The sequence below is a fragment of the Eumetopias jubatus genome, unplaced genomic scaffold (assembly GCF_037043125.1).
Source record: "Eumetopias jubatus isolate StellerSeaLion01/CBP00866 unplaced genomic scaffold, mEumJub1_p1.0 scaffold_4, whole genome shotgun sequence".
NCBI lineage: Eukaryota > Metazoa > Chordata > Mammalia > Carnivora > Otariidae > Eumetopias > Eumetopias jubatus.
In genome coordinates this window covers 70,657,662-70,677,653 of record NW_028274810.1, presented here as the reverse complement: position 1 = coordinate 70,677,653, position 19,992 = coordinate 70,657,662, and the positions used below count along the sequence as shown (strand labels likewise).

At 46.6% G+C, this 19,992-nt stretch overlaps 1 protein-coding gene across 1 annotated transcript; it reads left to right on the top strand.

The window, feature by feature from the left end:
* The first annotated feature begins 1,862 nt into the window (after positions 1 to 1,862).
* LURAP1 (leucine rich adaptor protein 1) lies at positions 1,863 to 11,699 on the top strand. The gene is made up of 2 exons (XM_028123440.1): positions 1,863 to 2,066; positions 11,181 to 11,699. The coding sequence occupies exons 1-2, from the start codon at positions 1,863 to 1,865 to the stop codon at positions 11,697 to 11,699; spliced, it is 723 nt and encodes a 240-aa protein (XP_027979241.1).
* Positions 11,700 to 19,992: the final 8,293 nt, after the last annotated feature.

Here is a 19,992-nt window from a genome sequence, read left to right as displayed (position 1 = left end):
ATCCTCTTCTCCAGTGACCAGTCCAGGTATGTTTGCTCATCACTGTATTCTCTGTACCACACACACTGGCTAGCAAATAGTAGACTCTCCATAATATTTATTGGAATCATTTGTTTTCTTGAACAAGCCTTCATGAATGCCACTATAAATGAATGTAACCAGTCAGCAAGTCTTGTCAATCTTACCTCCTTAAGAGTTCTCCATTCTGGCCTAACTCTTCTCCAACCTCACAACCAGCCCCTGGTCCAGTCCATTTCAGTTTCTTGCCTTCCAATCAGTTTCCTTGACTCCAGATTTGTACCCCTCCAATCCTTTCCCCTTGCAAAATCCAGAGTAATTTTTCAAAAAAGCAAATCTGTTTTTTTAACCTCTGATAACCCTTCTGTGGACCAAGAGATACTCAGGAAAAATATTTTACTTAAGGTTACAGAGATAACCATTAAATGATCTAAAAATAATGATAGAAATATATAGGTCAATGGAAGAGGGCAAGTACAGAGTGCGAGACAAATATTTATCATAACAGGAAGTCAGTAGACAATATTTAAAATTAATAAATAGTAGTGCTGTATAAGTGTATGTGGGTTTTTTTTTTTTTTAAGATTTTATTTATTTGACAAAGAGAAACACAGCGAGAGAGGGAAAACAAGCGGGGGAGTGGGAGAGGGAGAATCGGGCTTCCTGCCGAGCAGAGAGACCAGGAGCCCGATGTGGGGCTCGATCCCAGCACCCTGGGACCATGGCCCGAGCCGAAGGCAGACGCTTAACGACTGAGCCACCCAGGCGCCCCAGTGTATGTGGGGTTCGTTGCCGCCGGGGAGTGGGGCTGGAGTGGAAAAGGATAGAGCAAGTTAACTATCTTTACGTAAATCCTTCTGTGACCACGCACTGGAATTACTTGGATTAAATACCCAAATCAAGCCAAACAAAAAAAGTTTTTCATGGTTCCCCATTGCCTATAAAATATAATCCAAGCACCACAGAACTATCTTCTATAACCCTTGTTACTCAAAGTGTGGTCCCTGGCCCAGCAGCATGGCCATCACCTGGGAGCTTGTTAGAAAAGGACCTCAGGCTCCTCAGATCTACAGAATCACCATCTGCGTTTTAACAAGATTCGCAGAAAATTCATAGCCACAGACAGTCAAGCTTAAGAAACATCAGTCTACAGGATCAAGCATGATCTGGCCCATGTGGACCTTTTCATCTTCAATACTGGTTGCTTCTCATTGGCCAGAAGAACGTTATTTTCTACTTCTTTAAACTCAGTGACAGGGCACTGGGCTGGCTCAGTCAGAAGAACATGTAACTCTGGATCTCCGGGTCTGAGTTCGAACTCCATGTTGGGTGTAGAGCTTACTTTAAAATAAATGAATAAGTAAACTTTAAAAAAATAAAAAATAAATTCAGTGGCTACATTGAAAGTGTATGTGTGCGTCAGTAGCTAGCTAAATTCTAACCATTGCTGTAGATCCAGCCCCTCTACTCCAAGAAGCCTTTCAAAACCTTCTGCAGCTTCTGTCACCTCTGTTCCTTAAACGCCCATATCCCTAACTGAGGATGCTTAGCTTTTTTCAGCAAACACTTACTGGGCGCCTGCTGTGTGACTGGCTGGATTCAGTTGGCGGAGTGGGGAGAAGGCACTGAACTCTCCTAGTGCTCTTTCAAGTACAAATCCAAGTACAGATCGCCCAGACCCGCTCTGCGCGGCTTTTCTGAGTGTTACGGCGCCCTCCGCCCGCCCCCGCGCGGCGCCCGCGGGGACCCACCGGTTCGGCTCCGCACCAGCAGCGCGGAAAGGAGAACCCCGGGAACGAGACCCCGCCGTCCGGTCGCCCGGTCCTCTTCAGCCGTAGGCCCGCATGGAGGGGACTGCGGAATCCCAGACGCCTGACCTGCGAGATGTGGAGGGCAAGGTGGGCAGGAAGACCCCTGAAGGGCTGCTCCGCGGGCTGCGAGGCGAATGGGAGCCGGGAACCCCCGGCGCCCTGCTGCTCCCGGGGGCGCCTAGCACCGGCCACGGCCACGGCCTGGGGGACAAGATCATGGCGCTGAGGATGGAGCTGGTGAGTGTGGGCTCCATGGGCCAGGAGGACGGAGTCCCCAGCTAGGGTTGGAAGGGACAGACTTGTGCCCCGAGTTGGAGTGGAGAGGAGCGGATTAAAACGCCGTATCTAAGTCCTCAGGATCCCCCCCAGGTCAATCCTTAAACCCTGGGGTCCATTAATTGCCCCTCCAAAGGTGAGTGGGTCCTGAAGACTTGAGGTGGGAGGCACTGGCTCTTGGAAGTTTTTCCTGCCAAATATTTGGGAGGGGAGTGGTGGGGCTGGGAAGCACTGAGAATCTAGCACAGCACAAATCTGCCCCCACCCGACCCCCCACCTTGGGCCATCTATCCCCTGGCCGCCATTATAGGGCAACCAGTTTCTTCTACTGCAAACTGGGTGCAGCGTTTGCTAGTCTGAGGCCTCGGTGTCCATGACAGGATTCAGCACAGAAGAGACCTGGGTGAAAACCGCCTGGACTAGGGCCACTAGAAACACCCTCCCGTTCCCCAACCTCCCCCGACCCGACCCCCACTTAAAGTACTTGGAAGTTCCTAGAACTTGGGCAGAGTAGCAGCAACATCAGTGTTGGTGCCATCACCCCTGAGCCCCCCAGGTATACTGGATTTTTGCATCTCATCTGTACCTTCTTGGGGAGAAAAGAAGGAAATAGGCACCCTCCCCCTCCCCTGTTGCTGCTGGTCTAGACTCAGAGCCAGAAGGGCATTTGGGGCTGCCTAGGCTCCCCAAGGCCCTGGTTCCGGTGAAGGGGTAATTTACACCTGCCACCACTTTGCAGCCAGTTCTGGGGAACTGAAGAATTCTCTCTGGCTCAGAACCAGGAGGCCACAGTAAGTGTGTCAGCTAATAGGTCTTTCTGGAGCCCACCATCTGCCTAGCTGGGCTGTGAGAGAGCAGAGAAGGAGGGCATGGGGGCTCTTAGGCTGGGAGGAGAACTTTCTGGGCAGAGCAATCAGGGAAGGCTCCGTGGGGGAAGGATTTAAATGCCAGGTGTGCACTTGGCCCGAAGGTTGGAAGTGAATGCCAAATTCTTCAGAGAGGGCTGTGACTGCCCACCTAAGGGAGGGGCTTGACTTTGCTTCATTGTACAAAGTGGTGCCAGGCATCATGCTGAGCCCTTTACAAAATATTCGCTTAATCCTCACAGCAACCTTATTAGGCAAATGATATTTTATAGATAAAGAAACTGAGGTACAAAGAGGTTAAGTAACTGCCCAAGGTCATACAAAAAGTAAAAAGCAGAGCCAGGCTTTGAACTCAGATGATCTGCCTGCACTTTACATTTTTACCATTGAGATCTGCTTTGTGCCAGACACTTTAAAGACATTTTATGTCATTGAAGTGAGAAAAGCAGTCATCTTTCCCCAGTCCCATAGATGAAGCATGCTTGCAGGTGTTAAGGGGCTCACCTGCGCTTACACAGGGAGTCAGTGGAGAAGCCATGCCTCTTCTCTGGCTCTCACTCTTTTGCCTTTGATGGAGATTAGCAGTTTGTAAACTTTAAGGGGGTACCTCTAAATTCTGATTAGGTCTCTACGTTCTTGACCTAGCCTGGCCTGGGACCCTAGGCTGCCCATTAAAGGTACAAAGGAGGGAGCCTGCTGGGGGCCAGAACAGGGAAAGGCTCCCCACTCCATTCCTTTCTCCTTCCTTGGCCAAGATGTCTTTGTGTACTCAACCCTGCCCACTTGGGGCGGGGGGGGGGGGGGGGGGGGGCGCTGGGCAGACGGTTTCCCTTGGAGCCACTCACTGGTGGCAGAACTGGTCCAAGCTCTTTAAGCACTCCTGCAGGGAGGGGGCAGGCCTGCTCCTAAGGCCAAGGTTATTCCTGCCTCTAGGCTCCTTTCCTCTTGCTTCCCTCCCCGTCTCACAGGTTGAGTGAACCAGCCAGACTCTGGGATTTGTGGTAAGGGAAACAATAGCAACCTCCCCTACTTAATCCTCCTACCCAAAGAACTGTTGCTGCGACAACCCACCCCCACAGAGCAGCTTGAAAAAAAAAGCTTTAGGCAAGGAGGGGGAAGTCATGGGTTCAAGTCCTGACTCAGCTCCTGCATCATTTTGAGATCTTGAGTAGAGCCCTGACTTTCTGTTGGCCTCAGTTTTTCTGCCTCTTGGAGGATGAGGGGACAGGGGCTTGTGGGATCATATAGTCCTAGTAACAATAGTGTGAGAATCTCAATCCATGGCCAGGGGGCTGGGCCTGGGATCTCTGGGCTTTGCCCCAGGGCCTGATGTGGATTGAGCAAGGAGGAAGCCATACTTGTGACCCTGGGGCTGGGCAGAGTCTGCTGTGTATGTGTTAAGAGGGTAGTGGGGGACCTGAATCCCCCTGGGAAGAGAATTGTTTTGGAGTGGCTTTTGAGGCTGTATCTGTCCTGAGGATTTATCCTCTTTCTGTTTCCAAAGAGATGGTATGGAATGAGTGTTTTTTTTTCTGGCAAGAAAGCCTTGCTTTTTTCTATTCTGGGGAGTGTTGCTGTCACAGTCAGGGAATCCCACTGTCACAGGACTATAGAATCTAGTTCTCAGATTCATTTCCCATCAGCACGGCAAAACTCAACCCCCTGAATCCTGGAGACCACCAGAGGGGCCAAGGATATTAAAGGCAAGAGATCACAAAGCTGACTCTGACCCATCCAATCTGAGGCTAAGCGCCATCAATGAACTGTGCAGGACCTGCTGTCAGGGAGCTCACAGGCTGAGTTCACAGGAAAGAGGGAGACAGACTAGTAACTCTGGTACAGGATGATAAGTGTTACTAGAACCCAGGATGGGCTTCCTGGAAGAGTCTTCATTAAGGAGTGACATGGTCAGATTTGTACTCTGGAAAGACTACTTTTTTTTATTTTTAAGATTTTATTTTTGGGGCTCCTGGGTGGCTCAGTTGGTTAAGCGCCTGCCTTCAGCTCGGGTCATGATCTCAGGGTCTGGGGATTGAGCCCCGCTTCAGGCTCCCTGCTCACTGGGGAGCCTGCTTCTCCATCTCCCTCTGCCTGCCACTCCCCCTGCTTGTGCTCTCTCGCTCTCTCTCAAATAAATAAAGTCTTTATAAAAATTAAGATTTTATTTTTAAGTAATCTCTACACCCAAAGTGGGACTTGAACCTACAATCTCTAGATCAAGAGTCACACACTACTGGCTGAGCCAGCCGGGCACCCACGGAAAGTCTGCTTTGAATTGGAGGGGTTACATGCTGTGCCCTCTGGTTGGAATGCCTCTCTCCACCGCTTACTCAGGCTAAGTCCTACTTAACCTTTGTTTTTGTTTTTTTAAGCTTTTTTAAATTTAAATTTAAATTTAAATTTAATTTAATTTATTTATTTGACAGAGAGAGAGAGACACACACAGCGAGAGAGGGAACACAAGCAGGGGGAGTGGGAGAGGGAGAAGCGAAGCAGGCTTCCCACGGAGCAGGGAGCCCAATGCAGGCCTCCATCCCAGGACCCTGGGATCATGACCTGAGCAGAAGGCAGACGCTAACCAACTGAGCCACCCAGGCGCCCCTGTCCTGAATAATTTAATAAACATTTATCAATTAATATATATTTTTAAAAAAACTAGCACCGAAGGTCTCCAGATTGAGAGACAACAAGTAAAGTTGAGGGCAAGAGGGATTAAGTAGGGGCACCTGGGGTGGCTCAATTGGTTAAGCAGCCAACTCTTGATTTCAGCTCAAGTCAGGATCTCAGGGTGGTGAGATTGAGCCCCACGTGGGGCTCCGTGGTCAGTGGGGAATCTGCTTGAGATTCTTTCCCTCTCCCTCTGCCTCTCCCCGCATCCCCACCCTTATCCCCCCCAACCCCGCTGTCTTGCACACACACACTCTCTCTCTCTCTCAAATAAATAAATAAATCTTTTAAAAAAAGAAAGATTAAGTAAAAATGTACGAAGTGTTTTTTTTTTTTAGGATTTTATTTACTTATTTGACAGAGAGAGACACAGCGAGAGAGGGAACACAAGCAGGGGGAGTGGGAGAGGGAGAAGCAGGCTTCCTGCTGAGCAGGGAGCCCGATGTGGGGCCCGATCCCATGACCCTGGGATCATGACCTGAGCTGAAGGCAGACGCTTAATGACTGAGCCATCCAGGTGCCCCTGTACCAAGTGTTCTTAAATACCCTTACAGCCTTTCCCCTTCCTTGACAGCTTTATGTTATATTCTTGAGATGGGTAGAATATGGTGAATGTGGTGAACCCAAGAGAAAAATACTGCAAGAGATACTGACTTCAGGGCTAACCCAAGTAACCCAGCCAGATGATTACTAGTGAGGCTCAGAGTTGGCAAGCCTCACATATGTACGTAAAGTTTGCAATCAGCTTTTTAGAGACCACTCTGAAGTCTGAGCAGCTGCTAGAGGCTGTACGACATATGATGAGACCCTCTGACTATACAGACATAAATAAACAGAAAAAACACCTTGAATGAAATGGAGATAATACCAGGAGATGAGAACTTATATAAAACATTAATTATCGGGGCGCCTGGGTGGCTCAGTCCTTAAGCGTCTGCCTTCGGCTCAGGTCATGATCCCAGGGTCCTGGGATCAAGCCCCACATCGGGCTCCCTGCTCGGCGGGAAGCCTGCTTCTCCCTCTCCCACTCCCCCTGCTTGTGTTCCCTCTCTCACTGTGTCTCTGTCAAATAAATAAAATCTTTTTTTAATTATTTTTAAAAGATTTTATTTATTTATTTGAGAGAGAGAATGAGAGAGAGAGAGAGAGAGAGAGAGCATGAGTGGGGGAGGGTCCGAGGGAGAAGCAGACTCACTGCTGAGCAGGGAGCCCGATGCGGGACTCGATCCCAGGACTCCAGGATCATGACCTGAGCCGAAGGCAGTCGCTTAACCAACTGAGCCACCCAGGCACCCCAAATAAAATCTTTTTAAAAAACTTAATTATGTCCTTAAAAAGATAAGAGGTATTATTGCAGCCACAGCAGGAACCTATAAAAAGGAAAACATTCAGGAGCGCCTCGGTGGCTCAGTACATTAAGCGACCGACTCTTGATTTCGGCTCAGGTTATGATCTCAGGGTTGTGGGATTGAGGCCCGCATGGAGTCGGCTGGGGATTCTCTCTCTCCCTTTGCACCACCCCCCTCACTCACTCTCTCTCTTTCAAGTAAATAAATCATAATTTTTTTTTTAGAAAGGAAAATATTGGGGTGCCTGGGTGGCTCAGATGGTTGAGTGTCTGCCTTCAGCTCAGGTCATGATCTCCAGATCCTGGGATTGAACCCCGCGTGGGGCTCCCTGCTCAGCGGGAAGTCTGCTGCTCCCTCTCCCTCTGCCTCTCCCCCTTCTCATGCTCTCTCTCTCTCTGTTTCTGTCTCAAATGAATAAATAAAAAATCTTAAAAAAAGAAGGAGAACATTCAGAGAACTGGAACAACTCTTAGAAATAAGAACATGAGAGGAAAATATGAAAAAACTCAATAGAAGCATTGATAATGTTGAAATATTTCAGAAACTAGAACAAATATAGAAAAAGATGGAAGAGAGAAAAAGAAAAGTATCAATCCAGGACACCCTCTATTCAAATAATAGGATTTCCAGGAAGAAACAGAAAAATAGCGGAGGAGAAATAATCATCAAAGAAATAAAGAAAATCTCCCAGAACTGAAGGACACGAGTCTCCAGTTTAAAAGGGCTCAACACAGGGCGCCTGGGTGGCTCAGTCAGTTAAGTGTCTGCCTTTGGCTCAGGTCACGATCTCAGGGTCCTGGGATCGAGTCCCACTTCGGGCTCCCTGCTCAGCGGGAAGCCTGCTTCTCCCTCTCCCACTCCCCCTGCTTGTGTTCCCTCTCTCGCTCTGTCTCTCTCTGTCAAATAAATAAATAAAATATAAAAAATAAATAAATAAAATAAATGGCTCAACAAGGGGTGCCTGAGTGGTTCAGTCAGTTGAGCGTCCAGCTCTTGGTTTCAGTTCAGGTCATGTTCTCGCTCCCCCCACCCCAGTCCTGTGTCAGGGTCTGCACTCAGCAGGGACTCTGCTTCCCCTCTCCCTCTCCCTCCGCTCCTCTTCCCCCCCCGAAATAAATAAATTTTTTAAAAAATAGAAGGGCCCAACAAGTGGCCAGTTCAATGGATGAAAACAGACACACCATGGCAGATTATTGGGATAATTTAGAACACTGGGACCAAAGAGAAGATCCTGAAAACTTCCACAAAGAATAGGAAGACCGTCACATATGAATGACCAGGAATCAGAATGGCATCAGACTTTTCAAGCGTAACACTGAAAATTAAAAGACAACGGAACGATGCCTTAAATCCTGAAGAAAAATTATTTTTAACCTAGAACTCTATACCCAACAAACTGTCAACAGTGTGAGGGAAGAAGAACAGCATTTTAAAACATGTGAAACTTCAACAAATGTACCTTCTATATAAACTTCCTCAGGAAACCACTGGAGGAACTAACTGGAGGCAAAACACCACACACACAGTGAAGGAGTGAATCAAGAAGGAAGATGACATGGACCCAGGAAACAAGAGATCCAACTCAGGAAAAGAGGCAGAGGAATCCCTAGGTTGCTAGTGAAGGGGGATCCATGGAGGACAGTTGTGCAGCTGGTTCAGATTGGGGCAGATCAGAAGGCTTCTGAAGAGCTGCCTCTAAGAACATGGAATAGATAGAATATGTGATATGTTTAAATACCTTGAGATGAAAATTCAGACAATTGGGAGAGGGTTTGGGGATGACTTACTGATCACTGTGTAGCAAACGAAGCAAAAGAGGAGTAGTAATGTAGTAGTAATAATATAACAATAATGGAATAAGGTATGGTATATATCATTTACTATTATTCTAAGGCATAAATTCTAAGGAATAATAATAATAATTGTTATTATTGGGACTCCTGGGTGGCTCAGTCGTTAAGCGTCTGCCTTCGGCTCAGGTCATGATCCCAGGGTCCTGGGATCGAGCCCCTGCATCGGGCTCCCTGCTCGGCAGGGAGTCTGCTTCTCCCTCTGCCTGCTGCCCCCCCGCTTGTGCTCTCTCTGACAAATAAATAAAATCTTAAAAGATCATTAAAAAATTATTCTAAGGAAAACATGAAGTAAGAAATGAAAAGTAACCATAGTAAACTGTACAACTCAGCTGTGAAGAGCATTTCCAGATCCTTATAAGGTAATCACCAAACAACTCATTTTATTGCATATGTTGGGAATACCGGGAGATGGGAAAGGTGTCTGTATGGCAGAGGAGTGGGTAGTAGGATGAGAATTAAATCCTTAACCTTCCATCATGTGGGAAGTCAATAGAAAACACCTAAAACTTAAAAGTCACTAAGTAGCATGTTATTTGGAGATTTGAAAGTAAGTACCAAAATAAACAGCTAAATGATTAATAGTTGTCTCAGGGGAGTGAGATTTAGGATTAGGATGCAGGCCTAGTACTTTCGTGATAAATCTCACAGAACTGTTTGCCTCTTTAATCTATGTGCACCCATTACTTTGATTACAAAGAAAAGCAAATAAAACGAAATCAGAAGGTCGTGTGTGACAAGACACACTGCTCCCGGGGCAGTAAACTAGAGGTGAAGCTGGAGAGACGTGCAGGGGCCGCATCCTGAGAGCTTTGGAATGCCAGCGCTGAAGGGTTCAGATTTTCTTCTCCAAGAGCGATGCAAAGCCCAGAAAGGCTCTTGAGCAGGGGAGGGACAGATTCAGACTTGTGTTTGGGGAAGATAACTTAGGGCATCTGAGCTGAGAGGGACCCTGGAGATTCCCCGGTCAATCAGACTTACTCCCAGTACAGACGGAGACAGGTGTGTGGTGAAGAGAAGCCCCGAATCCCCAGCCAGCAGGGTTCTGACCCTTTGAACAATGGCGACCAACACCCTGAAGGGACTGGGGAACCAGGTTAGCTTCCTCTTTCTTCCCCAGCTCTTGCCTCCCTTTGGCCCTACTTCCTAATTAACACCAGGCTCCCTATCAGGCTGTTCTTTGAATCTGGACGTTTCAATAGTTAATACTCTGTGGAAATTCAAAGCTCAAAAGGATCAGATTTCAATACTAAACATTTACTGAGGGGCGCCTGGGTGGCTCAGTCATTAAGCGTCTGCCTTCGGCTCAGGTCATATCCCGGGGTCCTGGGATCGAGCCCCGCATCGGGCTCCCTGCTCCGCGGGAAGCCTTCTCCCTCTCCCACTCGCCCTGCTTGTGTTCCCTCTCTCGCTGTCTCTCTCTCTCTCAAATAAATAAATAAAATCTTTAAAAAAAAAAATTTACTGAGACCCTACTCTGCGTCAAGCACTGTGTTGAGTACTTAATAAATAGCATCTCAGAATTCTCACGGCCATCCTGTGAGATGAGTGATGTAGCCCAGTTTTACAAGGAAACCAAGGCTCAAAGAATATAAGAAAGTTGTCCACAGGGTGCCTGGGTGGCTCAGTCGGTTGAGCATCTGCCTTCGGCTCAGGTCATGATCCCGGGGTCCTGGGATCGAGTCCCAAGACGGGCTCCCTGCTCAGCGGGAAGCCTGCTTCTCCCTCTGCTGCTCCCCCTGCCTGTGCTCTTCGGCTCTCTTTCTGTCAAATAAATAAGTAGAATCTTAAAAGAAAAAAAAAAGAAAGTTGTTCACAGTCATCCACTAATCAGTGGTAGAACTGAGTTTTTTTATTTAAAGATTTTATTTATTTATTCATGAAAGACAGAGAGAGAGAGAGAGAGAGAGAGGCAGAGGGAGAAGTAGGCTCCCAAGGAGCAGGGAGCCCGATGTGGGACTCGATCCCAGGACCCCGGGATCATGACCTGAGCCGAAGGCAGACGCCTAACCATCTGAGCCACCCAGGCGCCCTGAGATTTTTTTTTTTTTTAAGATTTTATTTTTAAGTAATTTCTACACCCAACATGGGTGTAGAACTTAGAACCCTGAGATCGGGAGTCACATGTTCCAGCGACTGAGCCAGCCAGGCACGCCCCCGAACTGAGATTTTAAACAGTGATCTGTCTGCTTCTAATGCCCACACTCTAAACCAACCGTGCTTCTATTCCCAGCTTCTTGAAATTGAAGCATGGTTGGTTAGAGTACAAAGCGGGGTCTCTGGAAACATTTGGGAAACCCCTGGCTCAGAACCTCAGACTGATTCCTTCTCTCACTCCCCCAGGCTTACCTGCGAGCCATCGATGTGAAGATCCTGCAGCAGCTGTTGACCTTGAATGAGGGCCTCGAGGCTGTGCGCTGGCTGTTGGAGGAGAGGGGGACACTGACCAGCCACTGCGGCAGCCTCACCAGCAGCCAATGTAGCCTGACGGGCGGGAGCCCAGGCCACTCAAGGAGAGGGAGCTGGGACAGCCTGCCTGACGCCAGCTCCACTGACCGGCTGGACAGCCTCTCCGTTGGCAGCTTCCTAGACACGGTGGCCCCCAGCGAGCTGGATGAACAGGGACCCCCTGGGGCTCCCCATCCTGAGATGGACTGGGCAAAGGGTATACCCAGTGTGGACAGGGCCAGGACTGAGGTGGACCTGACAGCCAGCAGGCTAGGGAGCTTGAGGGCTGTATGGAAGCCCCCAGGGGAGGGGCTCCAAGGTGGACCTCCTGAACCACTAGAGGATGAAAGTGCCAAACTGGGCTTTGAGGCCCACTGGTACTGGCAGTGCCAGGATGATGTGACCTTCTTATAATAACTTTCCCACCCTTTTGTATCTCTATGACTCTTTCATCGCTAGGCCCTGGTCTCCCTAAAATTTATTCTCCCTCGTTCTGGGTCCAGGAAGAGGCTGCACTGGAATCAGTTACCATGGAAACCTGGCCTTATCATCCTTCTGGTCCCTGAGGAGGCTCTCTCTGCCTTTATCCCTCAATTATGGGGACCCTAGAGCTATTTCCATAGATACATTGACTCTAGAGGCTTGACCTGTGGCTTATGGTACAATAGCACCTTTCCCTTTCCTCTGCAACTAGGTAAGGATTTGAGGGATTTAGGATGCCTAAGAGATCACTGAGGAAGAGATGGGGTAATTACCTCACCCAACATCTAGGAGTCTTGCCCCTTCTTGGCCAAGATGGAGAACTGTGGAGGGACATGGACATTCAGGGCCAACCCTCCATGGAGTCGTCCTCCCAGAAGCCTTTGGGGTTGGTAGAACCATCCCTTCCTGTCTGGTGAGTGATGTCATTTCCTGCCAGGATGGCTTAGCCTTTCCTCTGTACCAGTCTCTCGGGGGTGGTAGGTCAGTATAGTCAGTATAGCAGCCCTTGCTGCTAGGCAAGACCATACCGTTTATTCTCCATACTGTTACTTCTTGCAAGCAGGACCATACCCTTCCCCCCTTCTGGTAGGAAAGCTTCTCACTGTCAGAGGTTTGTGCTTCTTTTCAGAAAGATTCTTACTTTTTAAACGGGGTGCTCTCATTTTATTCTAGAGGGTCTCACTTCCTCTGTGCCCACATCCCTGTCTGATGCAAGCACTCCTACATCTGTGCTTTTAGGAAGGGAAACGCAGGGGCCTCTACCCACGGCTCTCCAAAGTTTGTCCAGCCTGCCCTGTTTGGTCCCCTGTCTTTCCCTGTCCCGGGGTTGCCCCCATTCGTGTATTCTGGCTCCAAATCTGTCTGCCAGGACGTCCAACCTTTGTGTCTCCACACCTTCTCGGTTTTCACTTCCACAGGCCTTTTATATGCCAGTGAGTCCTCCATCCACCCCCTTTCTCTCCCCATTGCCGATGGAAATCAGAGAGAGGAGAAGCTTGAAGTCTCTGTTGCGCTGGAGGTGTATCATAATTTCCAAAGGGCGGGGGGAGGTGTCTTCTTGGATCCTGTGATTTCCCTTCCCCCATCCTGCCCCGGACTTTCCTCCATTTGGTCACAAGGATGTGTGCCAGAGGCTGAGATACAACAAATCCCCTTGTCTGGGTTACAATGGGTGGTGGTGAGGGTGTGTGGCAGGGAAAGACAGAGGCTCTTTGGTCCTAGGGCCCACATCCTGGGAGGGGGAGAGATCCAGAGGAAGCCTGCTTTCCTTCCTCCCTTAGAGCAAGCCCTGGACTCCTGGGACCTGAGGAGAGGGCGGGAGACCGGCTCTGGGCCTGGGTCCTAGGGCCCTAGTGATTTACAGCAAAGAAAGAATACACAGAAGCTGCCAACCTGGGGCCCAAGGAGGGGACAGGTCAGAGGTGGGGGGGCTATAACTAATGTCAGAGAATGAATGCTTGGAGATGAACCCTTTGAACCCCAGCTAACTGTCCATATTTTGGTCCTTATCTTTCCTGGGGCCTGAAACTAATTATTGGAAGGCAAAAAGGAGAGAAAAGGATGTCAGGTGATCCTTGCCTAGTTGCTGTGCCATCTCACGTGAAGAAGCGGTCTTCCCCAAATCCTAGAATAACTCCTGCAATGTCTTTACTTTTCATTCTATGCTGGGGAAGGGAAGGAAGCCAAGTTCACCTCCACTTCCCCTAAATTCCTCAGGTTTTGTTCTGCAAGCACCACTCCAATCCTTTTGGGGCAATACATTCAGCCTGTGGCTCTCCCCTAAAGACCCTCTCTTCTCCCATCCCCTCAAAGTGATGGAAATCTCTAAAGTATATTCCTAGCCCCTTCTCCTTTGCTACCTGCCAGCCCTCTCCATACCACCTCTCCTGGTCTTGGGGGGTCCTGATTTCCCCTCTGGCTGGGAATACAAATACCCTTTTCCAGCCCCAACTCTGTTGCCATTTTGTAGTGTGCTCTTGGGTAAACTACCTTTTTCACTTAGAAGCCTTGTGTCCCTTTTTGAAGCTTACTTGTTTGATTAGGCTACAAACTTCTGAGCTGAAGGGGTTGCACGCCCTCTCGTGGCCATTATGCACCATTGCCAGGAATAGCTGCATAGAACCTCCAAGCTCAAGTACAGCCTTACAGAACCAGCCACTTAGTGCACAGACAGGCTAGAGAGACAGGCCTAGAGAGGGCAGAGATTTGCCCAGTGTCACCCATTGTAGATGCACAGCAATGCCCGGGTTAGAGAACCCAGATCTACAGTGCCATCACTTGGCCAGCCTATCTGTTCCCCTGCCCCACCCAGTCAACACCACTCAAGCCCAAAGGACAGAAAGCAATTTTTCCCATTTAACATTTGGGTTCTTAATCCCACCCTAGAGAGGCAGCTCAGTGTTTGGAGAAAGAGCTATAGGCTCTGAGGGAAGAGAACCTTGGACCTGGATTGGGTAAAGCGTTCATGAATCTGGACTGCAGATACAAGAAAAATTATCCTGGACCAACTATTTTTCCAGGGAGGGCCAGTAGGCCCAGATATGATGGAGGCAGAGAGCTCAGCATTTCGGACCAGGAGGTTAGAAGTGGGGTGGGGGTGGGGAGCTTTGAGATGAGGAAATCCAGATGGGTCCTGTGAAGTTGGGGAGCTCCACACTCCACAGGTCAAGGGAGTACATAGAGCCCAGTTTGATAGGCACAAATGGGTAAAGGCAGGGATGAGATATGGCAGCTGCAGAAACAATGTCTAGGAGGGTAAAGGGTGGTGCTGACAGCATGATGGACCATCACGGAGATAGGAGACCACGGGAGTGGGCAAGTGTGAGGGCCCGCATTTAGGATGGGATGGTAAGGCTGAGCACTGGGCGGACTGGAGGCTCAGTGGCAGCTTGGGTGAGAAGTGCTCAGGGCTTGTAGCAGACAAGCTCACTGTGTGCAAGGGGCCAGGCACTGCTGGGTGCTCGGTCACACCTATTGAATGAATGGAAGAATGAATGTGTGTAAACCCACAAGGAGATGTGACTCATTTTTTTTAAGTGGGTAATTAGGTAGTAGTAGGTAATTTAAAACATTATTCTATTTAATTCTTAGCAACCCTATAAATAATGCATTATTAACAATGTATTGTTGCTTAAACATTTGCTCAAGGTCAGATAGATAATAAAACAACTGTAATATGAAACTGGGTCAGTCTGGCTGCTTGGGCTTCCAGAAAGTCTTCTCTGATTCCCCCATCCTCGGTGTCACAGATGTCCCTCTTCTAGAACAGGCTACGCTGCCCAGCAGCAGGGCCAATGTACTCGCTTCCTGCTGCTGCTGTGATGATTTACCACAAACTTCTTGGCTTAAAACAACCCAAATGTACTATCTTACAGTTCTGGAGGTCAGAAGTCCCAAATCAGTTTCATTGGGCTAAATTAAAGTCAAGGTGTTGACCTGTCTGTATTCCTCCTGGAGACTCTAGGGGAGAATCCATTTCTTTGCCTTTTCCAGCTTCTAGAGGCTGCTTGCATTCCTTGATTCGTGGCCCCTTCCTCCATCTTGAAGGCAGCAGATAGCATCTTCTCTTCTCTCTGACCTCTGCTTCCATCCTTTCATCTCTTTCTAATTCTCCTTTCTCTTACGAGGATTATGTTGTGATTACATACGCTTGTGATTATATTGGGCCCCCTGGGATGATCTAGGATCATCTCCCCATGTCAAGATCCTTAATGTAACCTTATCTTCCAAGTCCCTTTTGTCATAAAAGGTGAAATATTCACAGGCTTTGAGGATTAGAACATGAACATCCTTGGAGGCAGGGCCATTATTCAGCCTACCGGAGATGGAGGGTGGGCAGATGGATGCATCCAGGCCCAGAATGAGCCCCTATGTTTTGGCTAGCCTCCCTCAGCCTGGAGTGAAGGGTGGTGGGAAGGTGGTGACCAGGTCCAGGCCCCATGTCTGGAGAATGCATCATCTCTACCAGGGAGAGCTGAGACAGAAGGGAGAAATTCTCAGCTTGGGGAATTTTCAGGCTTGACACTTTTCCTGGTGAACATGGTGGACGGTTCCAGAAAGTTCTCTCTTCAACACTGCCTCCTCTCTAGAACCATTCTGTGCTCCTCAAGGCAGAAGATAATTACCAGCGAACTAGCCTGGGCTCTCTCTGGAAAGGGTAGATTCATTGTCACGTTTTTATTTTTATTTTTATTTATTTTTAAGATTTTATTTTATTTATTTGACAGAGAGAGCACAAGCAGGGGGAGCGGCAGGCAGAGGGAGAAGCAGGCTCCCTGCTGAACAGAGAGTCTGATGCGATTCAGGGCTCCATCCCAGGACCCCGGGATCACGACCTGAGCTGAAGGCAGACGCCGACTGAGCCACCCAGCCGCCCCTCCTTGCCACCTTTTTAAATTATTATTTTTTATTCCTTAATAAATTAAACCATGCTCCTCAGAGCATGGTAAACTCTCATCCTCAGTTGATACGAGCCCCTCTATTGCTTTATTTTCTTCTTTTGGTCCTTGAGCCCTATTCTCATTCCTCTCCCTGACCTAGGCATACCCTCTAATGTTTTAGTATGTGTTTGGATATGTTTGTATCTTTAAATATATATATAATTGTGTTCTTATGTGTTTTACTATATATAAATGATATTCTTTTACAATAAGCTAACTTCCATAATGAATTGCCTCATATTTCAGTGATTGAACACAATAAAGATTTATTTTTCACTTACAGGGGAATACAGATGTTCCTGCTTGGACTCCTCTCTTCCACTGTCCATTTCAGGTCCCAGGTTCCTTCTGTTTTTCAGGTGGTGATAGACTGATTCTGCATCATAAAGTTCCTGTCAACTTTTTGCCAAATTGTTTTAACATCCATTAATGTCCGTTTTATAAATTGGTTATTTCACTAGAGATTACAAAATGATGACTTTTCTAATGCTGTTATGCCCTCTTTTATTCTAATTCTATAGAGAAAAACTTTTTCACATCCTCTAGGACTATTTTGTTACCCTAAAATAAAGTTTATACCAGAATAGCAAGAAGAATGCTTAAATCTCTTCCCTTATTTATCACTGTTAAAGTAGTAAATTGATGCCCTAGCAACTTGGTGTTCGACGATTTTGTTTTGTTTTGCTCTCTCTTCAAATTATTATTGTGAATTTGTAGTTTTTAATATATTTAATGTCTTTTAATCACTTGCAGTTGTTTTGTTTTATATAAAATGTCAAGCATAGACAAAATAGTAGAGTTGACCCTTGAACAATGCCATAGGTTAGGGGCACTAACCCCCTGCCCAGTTGAAAATCCGCATGTAACTTTTGACTCTACAAAAACTTAACCACTAATAGCCTAATGTTGACTAGAAGCCTTACTGATAACAGAAACAGTCGATTAACACATATTTTGTAGTTATATGTATTATATATTTTTCCTTACAATAAAGTAAGCTAGAGAAAAGAAAATGTTAGGAAAATCATAAGAGAAAATACATTTATAATAGTATACTGTATTTATAAAAACAAAATCCATGTATAAGTGAACCTGCACAGTTCAAACCCATTTTTCAAAGGTCAACTGTATAGTGTATAAACCACCCCTCACACACAGACAAACATACATATGGTAAAATACCTCATGAGTACATATTAATACTTTCAATTCAAATTCACGATTAAAGAGCTTTTACTCAATCTCTTGTCTAGCTCCTTTTCTCTGTACCAAGAATCCTGGTTTTCAAGGACACAGGTGATAACAGAATTAGGATACTCCATAATTACTCATTTCTTTTATCTAATCCACAAAGCACTCTCAGAATAACAATATTAATACTACCACCAATATGATTACTGAAAACATTAAGAAAGCATTTCGCAAATGCATTTCCCATTCTCTACTTCATTAAAAAACTGTAGTAAATCATTGTTAGGGAATATAATCATTATGTAATAGATCTCTCCTTCTTAGCCCTTATATGTTTTAGTTCTATGAGTAATCTTATAATTAACATTAATCTCTAGTCTTTACGTCATTCTACTCTCTTTGGTTGTCAGAAGCTGATTTTCTAGTAGATTCCCCAGGAAGGGCACTTGGCAACAGTGTTCTCTGAGATCTTACATGTTGATAAGTCTGTGCCCTTTATTTTTTTATTTTTTTTATTTTTATAGGACTTTAGATGTTTTCTGGGTTTTGTTTTGTTTTGTTGTTTTTTTTTAAGATTTTACTTATTTATTTGACAGAGAGAGACACAGTGAGAGAGGGAACACAAGCAGGGGGAGTGGGAGAGGGAGAAGCAGGGCTCCCGTGGAGCAGGGAGCCCGATGCGGGGGCTCGATCCCAGGACCCTGGGATCATGACCTGAGCTGAAGGCAGACGCTTAATGACTGAGCCACCCAGGCGCCCCAGTCTGTACCCTTTATACTTACAAAGTCTGTTTTGCTAGGTTCACACTTTCCTTTCTTGGGTCTCTTAAATGTTACTTCATTTTCTTTTGGCATAAAGTGTTACTGTTAAAGCCTAATGATGATTTAATTTTTCCTGTGTGTGTGTGTTTAGATGCCCAAAGGATTTTTTCATTTTCTTTTTTCTTTTTAAAGATTTTATTTACTTATTTGACAGAGAGAGACACAGCAAGAGAGGGAACACAAGCAGGGGGAGTGGGAGAGGGAGAAGCAGGCTTCCCGCGGAGCAGGGAGCCCGATGTGGGGCTCGATTCCAGGACCCTGGGATCATGACCTGAGCGAAGGCAGATGCTTAACGACTGAGCCACCCAGGTGCCCCAGGATTTTTTCATTTTCTTTAAAGTTCAGTCATTTTAGGGGTGCCTGGCTGGCTCAGTCGCTGGAGCATATGACTCTTGATCTCAGGGTTGTGAGTTCAAGCCCTATGTTGGGTGTAGAGATTACTTAAAAATAAAATCTTTAAAATAAAATAAACTTCATCATTTTATTAGAATGGCTTTGTGCTGGTCATTTGGGGACCACATTCTCAGCTTTGCAGTATGCTCTTTGAAGACATAGTTTTGAGGTTTTCCTTTATTTCAGGAAACTTTCTAGAATAGTTTTTAGTATTCTATTCCTTTGCTCTGGTTTTCTTCTTCTGGAACTCATCTATCTGATTTTTTATCTTTTTGCCCATTTTCATTATTTGTTAATGTCTAACTCTTTATCTCTTCATATTTTTTATTTTTAAACTTTCCCTCTTTTCCATCTTATATCTAAGGCATCATCTTTTGTGCTCACTGTTCTTTCTAGTTTAGTGTACTTTTAGTCTTCACATCTAAAATGATTTTTTTCGGGCGCCTGGGTGGCTCAGATGGTTGAGCGTCTGCCTTCAGCTCAGGTCATGATCCCAGGGTCCTGGGATCGAGTCCCGCATCGGGCTCCCTGCTCATTGGGAGGCTGCTTCTCTCTCTGCCTCTCTCTCTCTCTGTCTTTCATGAATAAATAAATAAAATCTTTAAAAAAATATATAAAATGATTTTTTTCTTTCATTTCTCATCCGTCCTGAGTACTGTTGCATCATGTCTGAATTTTTCTAATTCTGATTTATATTGTCCTTTCATGTATCATATCATGTTCTTAGTGTCTTTTGGCTTGTTGTGAAATAGTAGTTAGCAGTTTTGGTCTGTTTTTTGGCATGCCTTTCTGGTGTGCTTCATTATCTGTAGTAATGTGACTTTTATGGTTCTTTTATGATAACTATGTGGAATTTGACCTTGATACTTTTGTATTGTTCATTTTCTGTGAAATTAGTTTTCCTGAACTGAAACAATGAGGTGGGGTTCGGAAAAACTTTTATCACATCACAGTGCTCCCTCCTCTGTTACTTTGCCCCGCTTGCTTCCTGGGGTATCCTGGCTCTGTTCCCCTCCTCTAGCCTCTCCTTTCCTTCCTCTGTGTTGTCCCCACCTTACTACATTTTGATTCCACTCCAAGCAACTTCTCGGTGTGCGGCACGGTACTAGAAGGAAGCTGGGGTGGGTCAGTTTGACGGTTCATAGGAGCCAGACCTGCCCCAGTCCCTTGGACTTTTCTCACTGCAGGCCCTCCGCACTCTCCTGCTATTTTAGATGGCAGATCCCTCCTAGTTTCATTTACTGTTCTCAGTAATTGGCCTGTCTTGGTTCCGGTGACTCTCTGTAGGCTTTTTTGAGCTCTCCTGTTCTTGTTCTGTCAGAGGTCATCCCTTCGTTTCCTTCTTTCTCTTGCACCGATGCTGATCCTGTGCAGATCCGG